This window comes from Lampetra fluviatilis, unplaced genomic scaffold (assembly GCF_964198595.1).
Source record: "Lampetra fluviatilis unplaced genomic scaffold, kcLamFluv1.1 SCAFFOLD_1364, whole genome shotgun sequence".
NCBI lineage: Eukaryota > Metazoa > Chordata > Hyperoartia > Petromyzontiformes > Petromyzontidae > Lampetra > Lampetra fluviatilis.
In genome coordinates, this window is record NW_027621266.1 from 1 (window position 1) to 19,143 (window position 19,143).

The window sequence follows — 19,143 nt, forward strand, 5'->3', positions numbered from 1 at the left end:
GAGTGACTAGCTAGCTGTACTTACCTGCATCTACAAGGTCACCTACCTATACAACACAGAGAGGGGTGAGCGAGTGTCTTGTCTACCTACCTGTACGACACCGAGAGGGGTGAGCGAGTGTCTTGTCTACCTACCTGTACGACACCGAGAGGGGTGAGCGAGTGTCTTGTCTACCTACCTGTACGACACCGAGAGGGGTGAGCGAGTGTCTTGTCTACCTACCTGTACGACACCGAGAGGGGTGAGCGAGTGTCTTGTCTACCTACCTGTACGACACCGAGAGGGGTGAGCGAGTGTCTTGTCTACCTACCTCTACGACACCGAGAGGGGTGAGCGAGTGTCTTGTCTACCTACCTGTACGACACCGAGAGGGGTGAGCGAGTGTCTTGTCTACCTACCTCTACGACACGGAGAGGGGTGAGTGAGTGAGTGACTAGCTAGCTGTACGTACCTGTACCTACAAGGTCACCTACCTGTACGACACGGAGAGGGGTGAGCGAGTGGCTGGCTAGCGACCTACCTATACAACACAGAGAGGGGTGAGTGAGTGAGTGACTAGCTAGCTGTACGTACCTGCACCTACAAGGTCACCTACCTGTACGACACGGAGAGGGGTGAATGAGTGTCTTGTCTACCTACCTATACAACACAGAGAGGGGTGAGCGAGGGTCTGTCTACCTACCTGTACCGATCTGTACGACACACACGAAAGCTTCAAGATTGTTACCTCCGATAGGGTTTAAGAGTACACCCACCTCTGTACCGGACCTCTATGGCACCGAGAGGGGTGAGCGAGTGTCTACCTACCTGCACTTACCTGCACCTACAGGTTCACGTACCTCTACGACACCTGTACCGATCTGTACGACACACACGAAAGCTTCGAATCAAGATTGTTACCTCCGATAGGGTTTAAGAGTACACCCACCTCTGTACCGGACCTCTACGGCACCGAGAGGGGTGAGCGAGTGTCTACCTACCTGCACTTACCTGCACCTACAGGTTCACGTACCTCTACGACACCTGTACCGATCTGTACGACACACACGAAAGCTTCGAATCAAGATTGTTACCTCCGATAGGGTTTAAGAGTACACCCACCTCTGTACCGGACCTCTACGGCACCGAGAGGGGTGAGCGAGTGTCTACCTACCTGCACTTACCTGCACCTACAGGTTCACGTACCTCTACGACACCTGTACCGATCTGTACGACACACACGAAAGCTTCGAATCAAGATTGTTACCTCCGATAGGGTTTAAGGAGTACACCCACCTCTGTACCGGACCTCTACGGCACCGAGAGGGGTGAGCGAGTGTCTACCTACCTGCACTTACCTGCACCTACAGGTTCACCTACCTCTACGACACCTGTACCGATCTGTACGACACACACGAAAGCTTCGAATCAAGATTGTTACCTCCGATAGGGTTTAAGAGTACACCCACCTCTGTACCGGACCTCTACGGCACCGAGCGAGGGGGTGAGCGAGTGTCTACCTACAACTACCGATCTGAACGACACCGAAAGAACCAAAGTGCATGGATCGCTGCAGTCACGAAAGCTTCAAATCAGGAGGAGGAGGAGGGGGAAGAGGAGGAGGAGGGGTGGGATGCATGGAGGGGGTGGGATTGGGGTAACGATGCCAGTCCCAGCTGCGAGCGGCGATGACGTTTGTCGCCTGGCATGCGTCGTAGTTCTCGTCTTGATAACCATCCAGCGGAGAAGCGAGCTCGGGGCTAGGCTAGTGTGGGGTTTAGTTGTGGTGGTGGTGGGGGGGGGTGGTGGGGGGGGGTGGTGGGGGGGGTAGTGGGGGGGGGTGCTTGGTGGACAGCCGTTCAGGTGGAGGAAATGGCAGGCGCGCAGCATACACACACATACACACACACACAGACACAGACACACACATACACACAGACACACACATACACACACACACACACAGACACACACACATACATACACACACACACAGACACACACATACACATACACACACATACACACACATACACACACATACACACACACACATACACACACACACATACATACACACACATACACACACATACACACACATACACACATACACACACACACATACACACATACACACATACACACACACACATACACACACACACATACACACACGTACACACACGTACACACACATACACACACATACACACACACATACACACACACATACACACACACATACACACACATACACACACATACACACACACATACACACACATACACACACACATACATACACACACATACACACACATACACACACATACACACACATACACACATACACACACATACACACACACAGACAAACACCCACACACACACAACAACAACAACCGTCATTCCCCACTAAGTGGCGGTGACGTCACCACGACGCTTGTGCCAGGCCATGTGCACCTTGAGGCTACCACGTGAAGTGTCGAACGCCCGCTGGCAGGAGGTCACGGGGCAGACCCAGCAGGTGCCACGGGTCGACTGACCGAGATGACCGAGATGACTGGCTGATGCACCACCTGTGCCCCCTACTGTACCCACACACACACACCCACACATCCACACACACACACCCACCACACACCCACAGAAGCACACACACACACAAAGACAAAGATCCCCCCTATAGCCTGAACAGACTGTCGGGGCAAGTGCTGTTAGCGAGCACCTATGAAGGCTACCCGTACTGTAGCACACGAGGGGGTGGGTGGTCATTACCACACCCGACCGTCTTTGTCTCCCCCGTGTCCCCATGCCCCCCCCCTCCCCCATGTCCCCATGCCCCCCCCCTCCCCCATGTCCCCATGCCCCCCCCCTCCCCCCATGTCCCCATGCCCCCCCCCCTCCCCCATGTCCCCATGCCCCCCCCCCCCCCCATGTCCCCATGCCCCCCCCCTCCCCCCATGTCCCCATGCCCCCCCCCTCCCCCCATGTCCCCATGCCCCCCCCCCTCCCCCATGTCCCCATGCCCCCCCCCTCCCCCATGTCCCCATGCCCCCCCCCTCCCCCGTGTCCCCATGCCCCCCCCCTCCCCCATGTCCCCATGCCCCCCCCCTCCCCCATGTCCCCATGCCCCCCCCCTCCCCCATGTCCCCATGCCCCCCCCCCCCCCATGTCCCCATGCCCCCCCCCCCCCCCATGTCCCCATGTCCCCCCCCCCCCCCCATGTCCCCATGCCCCCCCCCCCATGTCCCCATGCCCCCCCCCCCTCCCCCATGTCCCCATGCCCCCCCCCATGTCCCCATGTCTCCACGAGTCTCCATCGGGGTGACGATACGCGGGGCAGACATTGATGTACTGCAGGCGCGATGATTGTCAAATTCTTTCACAAACTCCTCCGTTATATATACATTTAAAAAAACTCTCTCTCTATATTTTTCGATGTAAAGCTTTCGCGACTGCAGCAGGGATTCATCTTCTTGGTTCTTTCGGTAAAGTCGTCGCGTAGAAGGGAAATAATAAAGTAGTGAAAATTAAACTTCATAAAAGAATTCTCACGACGTTTCGGCCACAACGCAAGCAGCCGTCTTCAGCTGAAGCGTCGTGATAATTATTTTATTATGTTTTATTTTTATTATTATCGTGACAATTATTTTATTATGTTTTATTTTTATTATTATCGTGACAATTATTTTATTATGTTTTATTTTCATTATTATCGTGACAATTATTTTATTATGTTTTATTTTCATCATTATCGTGATAATTATTTTATTATGTTCTATTTTTATTATTATCGTGATAATTATTTTATTATGTTTTATTTTCATTATTATCGTGATAATTATTTTATTATGTTTTATTTTTATTATTATCGTGACAATTATTTTATTATGTTTTATTTTTATTATTATCGTGACAATTATTTTATTATGTCTTATTTTTATTATTATCGTGATAATTATTTTATTATGTTTTATTTTCATTATTATCGTGACAATTATTTTATTATGTTTTATTTTCATTATTATCGTGATAATTATTTTATTATGTTTTATTTTTATTATTATCGTGACAATTATTTTATTATGTTTTATTTTCATTATTATCGTGACAATTATTTTATTATGTTTTATTTTCATTATTATCGTGACAATTATTTTATTATGTTTTATTTTCATTATTATCGTGATAATTATTTTATTATGTTTTATTTTCATTATTATCGTGACAATTATTTTATTATGTTTTATTTTCATTATTATCGTGACAATTATTTTATTATGTTTTATTTTTATTATTATCGTGAGAATTATTTTATTATGTTTTATTTTCATTATTATCGTGACAATTATTTTATTATGTTTTATTTTTATCATTATCGTGAGAATTATTTTATTATGTCTTATTTTCATTATTATCGTGACAATTATTTTATTATGTTTTATTTTCATTATTATCGTGACAATTATTTTATTATGTTTTATTTTCATTATTATCGTGACAATTATTTTATTATGTTTTATTTTCATTATTATCGTGACAATTATTTTATTATGTTTTATTTTTATTATTATCGTGAGAATTATTTTATTATGTTTTATTTTCATTATTATCGTGACAATTATTTTATTATGTTTTATTTTCATTATTATCGTGACAATTATTTTATTATGTTTTATTTTCATTATTATCGTGACAATTATTTTATTATGTTTTATTTTCATTATTATCGTGACAATTATTTTATTATGTTTTATTTTCATTATTATCGTGACAATTATTTTATTATGTTTTATTTTCATTATTATCGTGACAATTATTTTATTATGTTTTATTTTCATTATTATCGTGATAATTATTTTATTATGTTTTATTTTCATTATTATCGTGACAATTATTTTATTATGTTTTATTTTCATTATTATCGTGACAATTATTTTATTATGTTTTATTTTTATTATTATCGTGAGAATTATTTTATTATGTTTTATTTTCATTATTATCGTGACAATTATTTTATTATGTTTTATTTTTATTATTATCGTGAGAATTATTTTATTATGTCTTATTTTCATTATTATCGTGATAATTATTTTATTATGTTTTATTTTTATCATTATCGTGATAATTATTTTATTATGTTTTATTTTCATTATTATCGTGACAATTATTTTATTATGTTTTATTTTTATTATTATCGTGAGAATTATTTTATTATGTTTTATTTTCATTATTATCGTGACAATTATTTTATTATGTCTTATTTTCATTATTATCGTGATAATTATTTTATTATGTTTTATTTTTATCATTATCGTGATAATTATTTTATTATGTTTTATTTTTATTATTATCGTGATAATTATTTTATTATGTTTTATTTTCATTATTATCGTGATAATTATTTTATTATGTTTTATTTTCATTATTATCGTGACAATTATTTTATTATGTCTTATTTTCATTATTATCGTGATAATTATTTTATTATGTTTTATTTTCATTATTATCGTGATAATTATTTTATTATGTTTTATTTTCATTATTATCGTGACAATTATTTTATTATGTTTTATTTTCATTATTATCGTGACAATTATTTTATTATGTCTTATTTTCATTATTATCGTGATAATTATTTTATTATGTTTTATTTTCATTATTATCGTGATAATTATTTTATTATGTTTTATTTTTATCATTATCGTGACAATTATTTTATTATGTTTTATTTTCATTATTATCGTGACAATTATTTTATTATGTTTTATTTTTATTATTATCGTGACAATTATTTTATTATGTTTTATTTTCATTATTATCGTGACAATTATTTTATTATGTTCTATTTTCATTATTATCGTGATAATTATTTTATTATGTTTTATTTTTATCATTATCGTGACAATTATTTTATTATGTTTTATTTTTATTATTATCGTGACAATTATTTTATTATGTTTTATTTTTATTATTATCGTGATAATTATTTTATTATGTTTTATTTTCATCATTATCGTGATAATTATTTTATTATGTTTTATTTTTATTATTATCGTGACAATTATTTTATTATGTTTTATTTTTATTATTATCGTGACAATTATTTTATTATGTTTTATTTTCATTATTATCGTGACAATTATTTTATTATGTTTTATTTTTATTATTATCGTGATAATTATTTTATTATGTTTTATTTTTATTATTATCGTGACAATTATTTTATTATGTTTTATTTTCATTATTATCGTGACAATTATTTTATTATGTTTTATTTTTATTATTATCGTGATAATTATTTTATTATGTTTTATTTTCATTATTATCGTGACAATTATTTTATTATGTTTTATTTTTATTATTATCGTGATAATTATTTTATTATGTTTTATTTTCATTATTATCGTGACAATTATTTTATTATGTTTTATTTTTATCATTATCGTGATAATTATTTTATTATGTTTTATTTTTATTATTATCGTGATAATTATTTTATTATGTTTTATTTTTATCATTATCGTGATAATTATTTTATTATGTTTGATTTTCATTATTATCGTGACAATTATTTTATTATGTTTTATTTTCATTATTATCGTGACAATTATTTTATTATGTTTTATTTTTATCATTATCGTGATAATTATTTTATTATGTTTTATTTTTATTATTATCGTGATAATTATTTTATTATGTTTTATTTTCATTATTATCGTGATAATTATTTTATTATGTTCTATTTTTATTATTATCGTGACAATTATTTTATTATGTTTTATTTTCATTATTATCGTGATAATTATTTTATTATGTTCTATTTTTATTATTATCGTGACAATTATTTTATTATGTTTTATTTTCATTATTATCGTGACAATTATTTTATTATGTTTTATTTTTATTATTATCGTGATAATTATTTTATTATGTTTTATTTTTATTATTATCGTGACAATTATTTTATTATGTTTTATTTTCATTATTATCGTGACAATTATTTTATTATGTTTTATTTTCATTATTATCGTGATAATTATTTTATTATGTTTTATTTTTATTATTATCGTGACAATTATTTTATTATGTTTTATTTTCATTATTATCGTGACAATTATTTTATTATGTTTTATTTTCATTATTATCGTGATAATTATTTTATTATGTTTTATTTTCATTATTATCGTGATAATGATTTTATTATGTTTTATTTTCATTATTATCGTGATAATTATTTTATTATGTTTTATTTTCATTATTATCGTGATAATTATTTATTATGTTTTATTTTCATTATTATCGTGATAATGATTTTATTATGTTTTATTTTCATTATTATCGTGATAATTATTTTATTATGTTTTATTTTCATTATTATCGTGATAATTATTTTATTATGTTTTATTTTTATTATTATCGTGACAATTATTTTATTATGTTTTATTTTCATTATTATCGTGATAATGATTTTATTATGTTTTATTTCCATTATTATCGTGATAATTATTTTATTATGTTCTATTTTTATCATTATCGTGATAATTATTTTATTATGTTTTATTTTCATCATTATCGTGACAATTATTTTATTATGTTTTATTTTTATTATTATCGTGACAATTATTTTATTATGTTTTATTTTTATTATTATCGTGACAATTATTTTATTATGTTTTATTTTTATTATTATCGTGATAATTATTTTATTATGTTTTATTTTCATTATTATCGTGATAATTATTTTATTATGTTTTATTTTCATTATTATCGTGATAATTATTTTATTATGTTTTATTTTCATTATTATCGTGATAATTATTTTATTATGTTTTAGTTTTATCATTATCGTGACAATTATTTTATTATGTTTTATTTTTATTATTATCGTGATAATTATTTTATTATGTTTTAGTTTTATTATTATCGTGATAATTATTTTATTATGTTTTATTTTCATCATTATCGTGATAATTATTTTATTATGTTTTATTTTCATTATTATCGTGATAATTATTTTATTATGTTTTATTTTCATTATTATCGTGACAATTATTTTATTATGTTTTATTTTCATTATTATCGTGACAATTATTTCATTATGTTTTATTTTCATTATTATCGTGAGAATTATTTTATTATGTTTTATTTTCATTATTATCGTGATAATTATTTTATTATGTTTTATTTTTATTATTATCGTGACAATTATTTTATTATGTTTTATTTTCATTATTATCGTGATAATTATTTTATTATGTTTTATTTTCATTATTATCGTGAGAATTATTTTATTACGTTTTATTTTTATTATTATCGTGACAATTATTTTATTATGTTTTATTTTCATTATTATCGTGATAATTATTTTATTATGTTTTATTTTCATTATTATCGTGACAATTATTTCATTATGTTTTATTTTCATTATTATCGTGAGAATTATTTTATTATGTTTTATTTTCATTATTATCGTGACAATTATTTTATTATGTTTTATTTTTATTATTATCGTGACAATTATTTTATTATGTTTTATTTTCATTATTATCGTGATAATTATTTTATTACGTTTTATTTTCATTATTATCGTGATAATTATTTTATTATGTTTTATTTTCATTATTATCGTGATAATTATTTTATTACGTTTTATTTTCATTATTATCGTGACAATTATTTTATTATGTTTTATTTTCATTATTATCGTGACAATTATTTTATTATGTTTTATTTTCATTATTATCGTGACAATTATTTTATTATGTTTTATTTTCATTATTATCGTGATAATTATTTTATTATGTTTTATTTTCATTATTATCGTGAGAATTATTTTATTATGTTTTATTTTCATTATTATCGTGAGAATTATTTTATTATGTTTTATTTTCATTATTATCGTGACAATTATTTCATTATGTTTTATTTTCATTATTATCGTGACAATTATTTCATTATGTTTTATTTTCATTATTATCGTGAGAATTATTTTATTATGTTTTATTTTCATTATTATCGTGACAATTATTTTATTATGTTTTATTTTCATTATTATCGTGATAATTATTTTATTATGTTTTAGTTTTATCATTATCGTGATAATTATTTTATTATGTTTTATTTTCATTATTATCGTGACAATTATTTTATTATGTTTTATTTTCATTATTATCGTGATAATTATTTTATTATGTTTTATTTTCATTATTATCGTGACAATTATTTTATTACGTTTTATTTTCATTATTATCGTGACAATTATTTTATTACGTTTTATTTTCATTATTATCGTGACAATTATTTTATTATGTTTTATTTTCATTATTATCGTGATAATTATTTTATTATGTTTTATTTTCATTATTATCGTGATAATTATTTTATTATGTTTTATTTTCATTATTATCGTGACAATTATTTTATTATGTTTTATTTTCATTATTATCGTGACAATTATTTTATTATGTTTTATTTTTATTATTATCGTGACAATTATTTTATTATGTTTTATTTTCATTATTATCGTGATAATTATTTTATTATGTTTTATTTTCATTATTATCGTGACAATTATTTTATTACGTTTTATTTTCATTATTATCGTGACAATTATTTTATTACGTTTTATTTTCATTATTATCGTGACAATTATTTTATTATGTTTTATTTTCATTATTATCGTGATAATTATTTTATTATGTTTTATTTTCATTATTATCGTGATAATTATTTTATTATGTTTTATTTTCATTATTATCGTGACAATTATTTTATTATGTTTTATTTTCATTATTATCGTGACAATTATTTTATTATGTTTTATTTTTATTATTATCGTGACAATTATTTTATTATGTTTTATTTTCATTATTATCGTGACAATTATTTTATTATGTTTTATTTTTATTATTATCGTGACAATTATTTTATTATGTTTTATTTTCATTATTATCGTGATAATTATTTTATTATGTTTTATTTTCATTATTATCGTGACAATTATTTTATTACGTTTTATTTTCATTATTATCGTGACAATTATTTTATTACGTTTTATTTTCATTATTATCGTGACAATTATTTTATTATGTTTTATTTTCATTATTATCGTGATAATTATTTTATTATGTTTTATTTTCATTATTATCGTGATAATTATTTTATTATGTTTTATTTTCATTATTATCGTGACAATTATTTTATTATGTTTTATTTTCATTATTATCGTGACAATTATTTTATTATGTTTTATTTTTATTATTATCGTGACAATTATTTTATTATGTTTTATTTTCATTATTATCGTGACAATTATTTTATTATGTTTTATTTTTATTATTATCGTGACAATTATTTTATTATGTTTTATTTTCATTATTATCGTGACAATTATTTTATTATGTTTTATTTTCATTATTATCGTGACAATTATTTTATTATGTTTTATTTTTATTATTATCGTGATAATTATTTTATTATGTTTTATTTTCATTATTATCGTGACAATTATTTTATTACGTTTTATTTTCATTATTATCGTGACAATTATTTTATTATGTTTTATTTTCATTATTATCGTGACAATTATTTTATTATGTTTTATTTTCATTATTATCGTGATAATTATTTTATTATGTTTTATTTTCATTATTATCGTGATAATTATTTTATTATGTTTTATTTTCATTATTATCGTGACAATTATTTTATTATGTTTTATTTTCATTATTATCGTGACAATTATTTTATTATGTTTTATTTTCATTATTATCGTGACAATTATTTTATTATGTTTTATTTTCATTATTATCGTGATAATTATTTTATTATGTTTTATTTTCATTATTATCGTGACAATTATTTTATTATGTTTTATTTTCATCATTATCGTGACAATTATTTTATTACGTTTTATTTTCATTATTATCGTGAGAATTATTTTATTATGTTTTAATTTTATTATTATCGTGACAATTATTTTATTACGTTTTATTTTCATCATTATCGTGACAATTATTTTATTATGTTTTATTTTCATTATTATCGTGAGAATTATTTTATTATGTTTTAATTTTATTATTATCGTGACAATTATTTTATTACGTTTTATTTTTATTATTATCGTGATAATTATTTTATTATGTTTTATTTTTATTATTATCGTGACAATTATTTTATTATGTTTTATTTTTATTATTATCGTGACAATTATTTTATTACGTTTTATTTTCATTATTATCGTGACAATTATTTTATTATGTTTTATTTTTATTATTATCGTGACAATTATTTTATTATGTTTTATTTTTATTATTATCGTGATAATTATTTTATTATGTTTTATTTTCATTATTATCGTGACAATTATTTTATTATGTTTTATTTTTATCATTATCGTGACAATTATTTTATTATGTTTTATTTTCATTATTATCGTGATAATTATTTTATTATGTTTTAATTTTATTATTATCGTGACAATTATTTTATTACGTTTTATTTTCATTATTATCGTGACAATTATTTTATTATGTTTTATTTTCATTATTATCGTGACAATTATTTTATTATGTTTTAATTTTATTATTATCGTGACAATTATTTTATTATGTTTTATTTTCATTATTATCGTGATAATTATTTTATTATGTTTTATTTTCATTATTATCGTGACAATTATTTTATTACGTTTTATTTTCATTATTATCGTGACAATTATTTTATTATGTTTTATTTTCATTATTATCGTGACAATTATTTTATTACGTTTTATTTTCATTATTATCGTGACAATTATTTTATTACGTTTTATTTTCATTATTATCGTGACAATTATTTTATTATGTTTTATTTTCATTATTATCGTGACAATTATTTTATTACGTTTTATTTTCATTATTATCGTGACAATTATTTTATTACGTTTTATTTTCATTATTATCGTGACAATTATTTTATTATGTTTTATTTTCATTATTATCGTGACAATTATTTTATTACGTTTTATTTTCATTATTATCGTGACAATTATTTTATTATGTTTTATTTTCATTATTATCGTGACAATTATTTTATTATGTTTTATTTTCATTATTATCGTGACAATTATTTTATTACGTTTTATTTTCATTATTATCGTGACAATTATTTTATTATGTTTTATTTTCATTATTATCGTGACAATTATTTTATTACGTTTTATTTTCATTATTATCGTGATAATTATTTTATTATGTTTTATTTTCATTATTATCGTGACAATTATTTTATTATGTTTTATTTTCATTATTATCGTGACAATTATTTTATTATGTTTTATTTTCATTATTATCGTGATAATTATTTTATTATGTTTTATTTTCATTATTATCGTGACAATTATTTTATTATGTTTTATTTTCATTATTATCGTGATAATTATTTTATTATGTTTTATTTTTATTATTATCGTGACAATTATTTTATTATGTTTTATTTTTATTATTATCGTGATAATTATTTTATTATGTTTTATTTTCATTATTATCGTGACAATTATTTTATTATGTTTTATTTTCATTATTATCGTGACAATTATTTTATTATGTTTTATTTTTATTATTATCGTGACAATTATTTATTATGTTTTATTTGTATTATTATCGTGATAATTATTTTATTATGTTTTATTTTTATTATTATCGTGACAATTATTTTATTATGTTTTATTTTTATTATTATCGTGACAATTATTTTATTATGTTTTATTTTCATTATTATCGTGACAATTATTTTATTACGTTTTATTTTCATTATTATCGTGATAATTATTTTATTATGTTTTATTTTTATTATTATCGTGATAATTATTTTATTATGTTTTAGTTTTATTATTATCGTGACAATTATTTTATTATGTTTTATTTTCATTATTATCGTGACAATTATTTTATTACGTTTTATTTTCATTATTATCGTGATAATTATTTTATTATGTTTTATTTTCATTATTATCGTGATAATTATTTTATTATGTTTTATTTTCATTATTATCGTGATAATTATTTTATTATGTTTTAGTTTTATTATTATCGTGACAATTATTTTATTATGTTTTATTTTCATTATTATCGTGATAATTATTTTATTATGTTTTATTTTCATTATTATCGTGACAATTATTTTATTATGTTTTATTTTTATTATTATCGTGATAATTATTTTATTATGTTTTATTTTCATCATTATCGTGATAATTATTTTATTATGTTTTATTTTTATTATTATCGTGACAATTATTTTATTATGTTTTATTTTCATTATTATCGTGATAATTATTTTATTATGTTTTATTTTTATTATTATCGTGATAATTATTTTATTATGTTTTATTTTTATCATTATCGTGATAATTATTTTATTATGTTTTATTTTCATTATTATCGTGATAATTATTTTATTATGTTTTATTTTCATTATTATCGTGATAATTATTTTATTATGTTTTATTTTTATTATTATCGTGATAATTATTTTATTATGTTTTATTTTTATCATTATCGTGACAATTATTTTATTATGTTTTATTTTTATTATTATCGTGATAATTATTTTATTATGTTTTATTTTTATTATTATCGTGATAATTATTTTATTATGTTTTATTTTTATTATTATCGTGACAATTATTTTATTATGTTTTAGTTTTATTATTATCGTGACAATTATTTTATTATGTTTTATTTTTATTATTATCGTGATAATTATTTTATTATGTTTTAGTTTTATTATTATCGTGATAATTATTTTATTATGTTTTATTTTTATCATTATCGTGATAATTATTTTATTATGTTTTATTTTTATTATTATCGTGATAATTATTTTATTATGTTTTAGTTTTATTATTATCGTGACAATTATTTTATTATGTTTTATTTTTATTATTATCGTGACAATTATTTTATTATGTTTTATTTTTATCATTATCGTGATAATTATTTTATTATGTTTTAGTTTTATTATTATCGTGACAATTATTTTATTATGTTTTATTTTTATTATTATCGTGATAATTATTTTATTATGTTTTATTTTCATTATTATCGTGACAATTATTTTATTATGTTTTATTTTCATTATTATCGTGACAATTATTTTATTATGTTTTATTTTCATTATTATCGTGAGAATTATTTTATTATGTTTTATTTTCATTATTATCGTGATAATTATTTTATTATGTTTTATTTTCATTATTATCGTGATAATTATTTTATTATGTTTTATTTTCATCATTATCGTGATAATTATTTTATTATGTTTTATTTTCATTATTATCGTGACAATTATTTTATTATGTTTTATTTTCATTATTATCGTGATAATTATTTTATTATGTTTTATTTTTATTATTATCGTGATAATTATTTTATTATGTTTTATTTTTATTATTATCGTGAGAATTATTTTATTATGTTTTATTTTTATCATTATCGTGATAATTATTTTATTATGTTTTATTTTTATCATTATCGTGAGAATTATTTTATTATGTTTTATTTTTATTATTATCGTCATAATTATTTTATTATGTTTTATTTTTATCTCTAACTCTCCAACTCTCTCTCTCTCTCTCTAACTCTCTAACTCTCTATCTCTCTCCCTCCCCAAGGCATCGGCATGCTGCAGGCGCTGACCGAGGCGGCTTCTCGCCACAACTGGCAGCTGACCGCCCTCAGCGTGGAGGGCCTCACGGACGAGGGGATGCGCTCGCTCTTCGACGAGCTCAGCCGCAAGCAGGAGCGGAGACTTGTGCTCGACACGGAGCCCGACAAGCTCGCATACGTCCTGGACATGGTGCGGGGGGTGGCAGGGTGGTAGAGGCAGGGTGGGGGGTGGTAGTGGCAGGGTGGTAGTGGCAGGGTGGTAGTGGCAGGGTGGTAGTGGCAGGGTGGTAGAGGCAGGGTGGTAGAGGCAGGGTGGTAGAGTGGTAGTGGCAGGGTGGTAGTGGCAGGGTGGTAGTGGCAGGGTGGTAGAGGCAGGGTGGTAGAGGCAGGGTGGTAGAGGCAGGGTCGGTAGAGGCAGGGTGGTAGTGGCAGGGTGGTAGAGGCAGGGTGGTAGTGGCAGGGTGGTAGAGGCAGGGTGGTAGTGGCAGGGTGGTAGTGGCAGGGTGGTAGTGGCAGGGTGGTAGAGGCAGGGTGGTAGAGGCAGGGTGGTAGAGTGGTAGTGGCAGGGTGGTAGTGGCAGGGTGGTAGTGGCAGGGTGGTAGAGGCAGGGTGGTAGAGGCAGGGTGGTAGAGGCAGGGTGGGTAGTGGCAGGGTGGTAGAGGCAGGGTGGTAGAGGCAGGGTGGTAGAGGCAGGGTGGTAGAGGCAGGGTGGTAGTGGCAGGGGTGGTAGAGGCAGGGTGGTAGAGGCAGGGTGGTAGAGGCAGGGTGGTAGAGGCAGGGTGGTAGTGGCAGGGTGGTAGAGGCAGGGTGGTAGAGGCAGGGTGGTAGTGGCAGGGTGGTAGAGGCAGGGTGGTAGAGGCAGGGTGGTAGAGGCAGGTGGGTGGTAGAGGCAGGGTGGTAGTGGCAGGGTGGTAGAGGCAGGGTGGTAGAGGCAGGGTGGTAGAGGCAGGGTGGTAGAGGCAGGGTGGTAGAGGCAGGGGGGTAGTGGCAGGGGTGGTAGAGGCAGGGTGGTAGAGGCAGGGTGGTAGTGGCAGGGTGGTAGAGGCAGGGTGGTAGAGGCAGGGTGGTAGAGGCAGGGTGGTAGAGGCAGGGGTGGTAGTGGCAGGGTGGTAGTGGCAGGGTGGTAGAGGCAGGGTGGTAGAGGCAGGGTGGTAGTGGCAGGGTGGTAGTGGCAGGGTGGTAGAGGCAGGGTGGTAGAGGCAGGGTGGTAGACGCAGGGTGGTAGTGGCAGGGTGGTAGTGGCAGGGTGGTAGTGGCAGGGTGGTAGAGGCAGGGTGGTAGAGCAGGGTGGTAGACGCAGGGTGGTAGAGGCAGGGTGGTAGAGGCAGGGTGGTAGAGGCAGGGTGGTAGAGGCAGGGTGGTAAGAGGCAGGGTTGGTAGAGGCAGGGTGGTAGTGGCAGGGTGGTAGAGGCAGGGTGGTAGAGGCAGGGTGGTAGAGGCAGGGTGGTAGAGGCAGGGTGGTAGTGGCAGGGTGGTAGAGGCAGGGTGGTAGAGGCAGGGTGGTAGAGGCAGGGTGGTAGAGGCAGGGTGGTAGAGGCAGGGTGGTAGAGGCAGGGTGGTAGTGGCAGGGTGGTAGAGGCAGGGTGGGTAGAGGCAGGGTGGTAGAGGCAGGGTGGTAGTGGCAGGGTGGTAGAGGCAGGGTGGTAGAGGCAGGGTGGTAGTGGTAGGGTAGGTAGAGGCAGGGTGGTAGAGGCAGGGTGGTAGAGGCAGGGTGGTAGTGGCAGGGTGGTAGAGGCAGGGTGGTAGAGGCAGGGTGGTAGAGGCAGGGTGGTAGAGGCAGGGTGGTAGAGGCAGGGTGGTAGAGGCAGGGTGGTAGAGGCAGGGTGGTAGAGGCAGGGTGGTAGAGGCAGAGGGTGGTAGAGGCAGGGTGGTAGAGGCAGGGTGGTAGAGGCAGGGTGGTAGAGGCAGGGTGGTAGTGGCAGGGTGGTAGAGGCAGGGTGGTAGAGGCAGGGTGGTAGAGGCAGGGTGGTAGAGGCAGGGTGGTAGTGGCAGGGTGGTAGAGGCAGGGTGGTAGAGGCAGGGTGGTAGAGGCAGGGTGGTAGAGGGCAGGGTGGTAGAGGCAGGGTGGTAGAGGCAGGGTGGTAGAGGCAGGGTGGTAGAGGCAGGGTGGTAGAGGCAGGGTGGTAGAGGCAGGGTGGTAGTGGCAGGGTGGTAGAGGCAGGGTGGTAGAGGCAGGGTGGTAGAGGCAGGGTGGTAGTGGCAGGGTGGTAGAGGCAGGGTGGTAGTGGCAGGGTGGTAGAGGCAGGGTGGTAGAGGCAGGGTGGTAGAGGCAGGGTGGTAGTGGCAGGGTGGTAGAGGCAGGGTGGTAGAGGCAGGGTGGGTAGTGGCAGGGTGGTAGTGGCAGGGTGGTAGAGGCAGGGTGGTAGAGGCAGGGTGGTAGTGGCAGGGTGGTAGTGGCAGGGTGGTAGAGGCAGGGTGGTAGACGCAGGGTGGTAGAGGCAGGGTGGTAGAGGCAGGGTGGTAGAGGCAGGGTGGTAGAGGCAGGGTGGTAGAGGCAGGGTGGTAGTGGCAGGGTGGTAGAGGCAGGGTGGTAGAGGCAGGGTGGTAGAGGCAGGGTGGTAGAGGCAGGGTGGTAGAGGCAGGGTGGTAGAGGCAGGGTGGTAGAGGCAGGGTGGTAGTGGCAGGGGTGGTAGTGGCAGGGTGGTAGAGGCAGGGTGGTAGAGGCAGGGTGGTAGAGGCAGGGTGGTAGAGGCAGGGTGGTAGAGGCAGGGTGGTAGACGCAGGGTGGTAGAGGCAGGGTGGTAGAGGCAGGGGTGGTAGAGGCAGGGTGGTAGTGGCAGGGTGGTAGTGGCAGGGTGGGTAGCGGCAGGGTGGCAGGGGTGGTAGAGGCAGGGTGGTAGAGGCAGGGTGGTAGAGGCAGGGTGGTAGAGGCAGGGTGGTAGAGGCAGGGTGGTAGAGGCAGGGCGGGTAGTGGCAGGGTGGCAGAGTGGCAGTCTGTCAGAGGCTACACGGGGGACCTTTGTCTGTGTCTACCTTCATAGTCGCTGCTACTCGCTACCAACAGCACTTGCCCCTACAGCCTGCTAGAGGCTACACGGGGGACCTTTATCCTTGGTGTGTGTGTGTGTGTACGCGCATCCGATTAATGTAGCGCGTGTTCCTATAATTGGCCGCTCATTAACTGCTAATTGCGTGTCCTTCCATGAGCTGCTGGCACTCAAATTATTCTGCACACCCATTGCCCCCTACCGCTCACCCTAGCCCCTGCAGGGCGCTTCTGGCTGAGCGGACCTAGACGTGGGCCGTGGGGGAGGGGGGGGGGGGTGTCAGGTCATTGGCAGGAGACACAAAAGCTCCGCTCGACCCGCTCACCACTTATCCGCTCACCAATTCTCACCCGCTCACTAATTCACCCGCTCACCAATTCTCACCCACTCACTAATTCACCCACTCACTAATTCACCCACTCACTAATTCACCCACTCACTAATTCACCCACTCTCCCACTCACTAATTCACCCACTCTACCACTCACTAATTCACCCACTCACTAATTCACCCACTCTCCCACTCACTAATTCACCCACTCACTAATTCACGCCACTCTCCCACTCACTAATTCACCCACTCACTAATTCACCCACTCTCCCACTCACTAATTCACCCACTCACTAATTCACCCACTCTACCACTCACTAATTCAGCCCACTCTACCACTCACTAATTCACCCACTCACTAATTCACCCACTCTACCACTCACTAATTCACCCACTCACCAATTCACCCACTCACTAATTCACCCACTCACCTACTCACTAATTCACCCACTCACTAATTCACAAACTCTCCCACTCATGTCATTCATTCACCCACTCACTCACTAATTCACCCACAGTCCAATACACCCACTCACCAATTCACCCACTCACTAATTCACCCACTCACCTACTCACTAATTCACCCACTCACTAATTCACAAACTCTCCCACTCATTCATTCATTCACCCACTCACTCACTAATTCACCCACAGTCCAATACACCCACTCACCAATTCACCCACTCACTAATTCACCCACTCACCTACTCACTAATTCACCCACTCACTAATTCACAAACTCTCCCACTCATTCATCATTCACCCACTCACTCACTAATTCACCCACAGTCCAATACACCCACTCACTAATTCACCCACTCGCTAATTCATCCACTCGCTAATTCACCCACTCACTAATTCACCCACTCACTAATTCACCCACTCACCCGCTCAACAATTCACCCACTCACTCACTAATTCACCCACTCACTAATTCACTGCTACTCGCTGCCAACAGCACTTGCCCCAACATCCTGCTAGAGGCTACACGGGGGACCTTTGTCTGTGTCTACCTTCATAGGCGCTGCTGCTGCTCGCTACTGACAGCACTTGCCCCTACAGCTTGGTGAAGGCTACCTGGGGGGGCTTTGTCTGTGTGTGGTCTGCAGGTGATGCGAGTCGGGAAACATGTGAAGGGATATCACTACATCCTCGCCAACCTGGTGAGCAGCAGCAGCAGCATCAGCAT

At 32.9% G+C, this 19,143-nt stretch overlaps 1 protein-coding gene across 1 annotated transcript; it reads left to right on the forward strand.

The window, feature by feature from the left end:
• Window positions 1-286: 286 nt before the first annotated feature.
• LOC144955008 (glutamate receptor 2-like) lies at window positions 287-19,117 on the forward strand (the record flags this gene model as incomplete). Its single annotated transcript, XM_078885363.1, has 3 exons — window positions 287-329; window positions 14,642-14,826; window positions 19,064-19,117. Coding segments are annotated over exons 2-3 (231 nt in total), but the record flags the coding sequence as incomplete, so codon positions are not given.
• Between the last annotated feature and the right edge of the window lie 26 nt (window positions 19,118-19,143).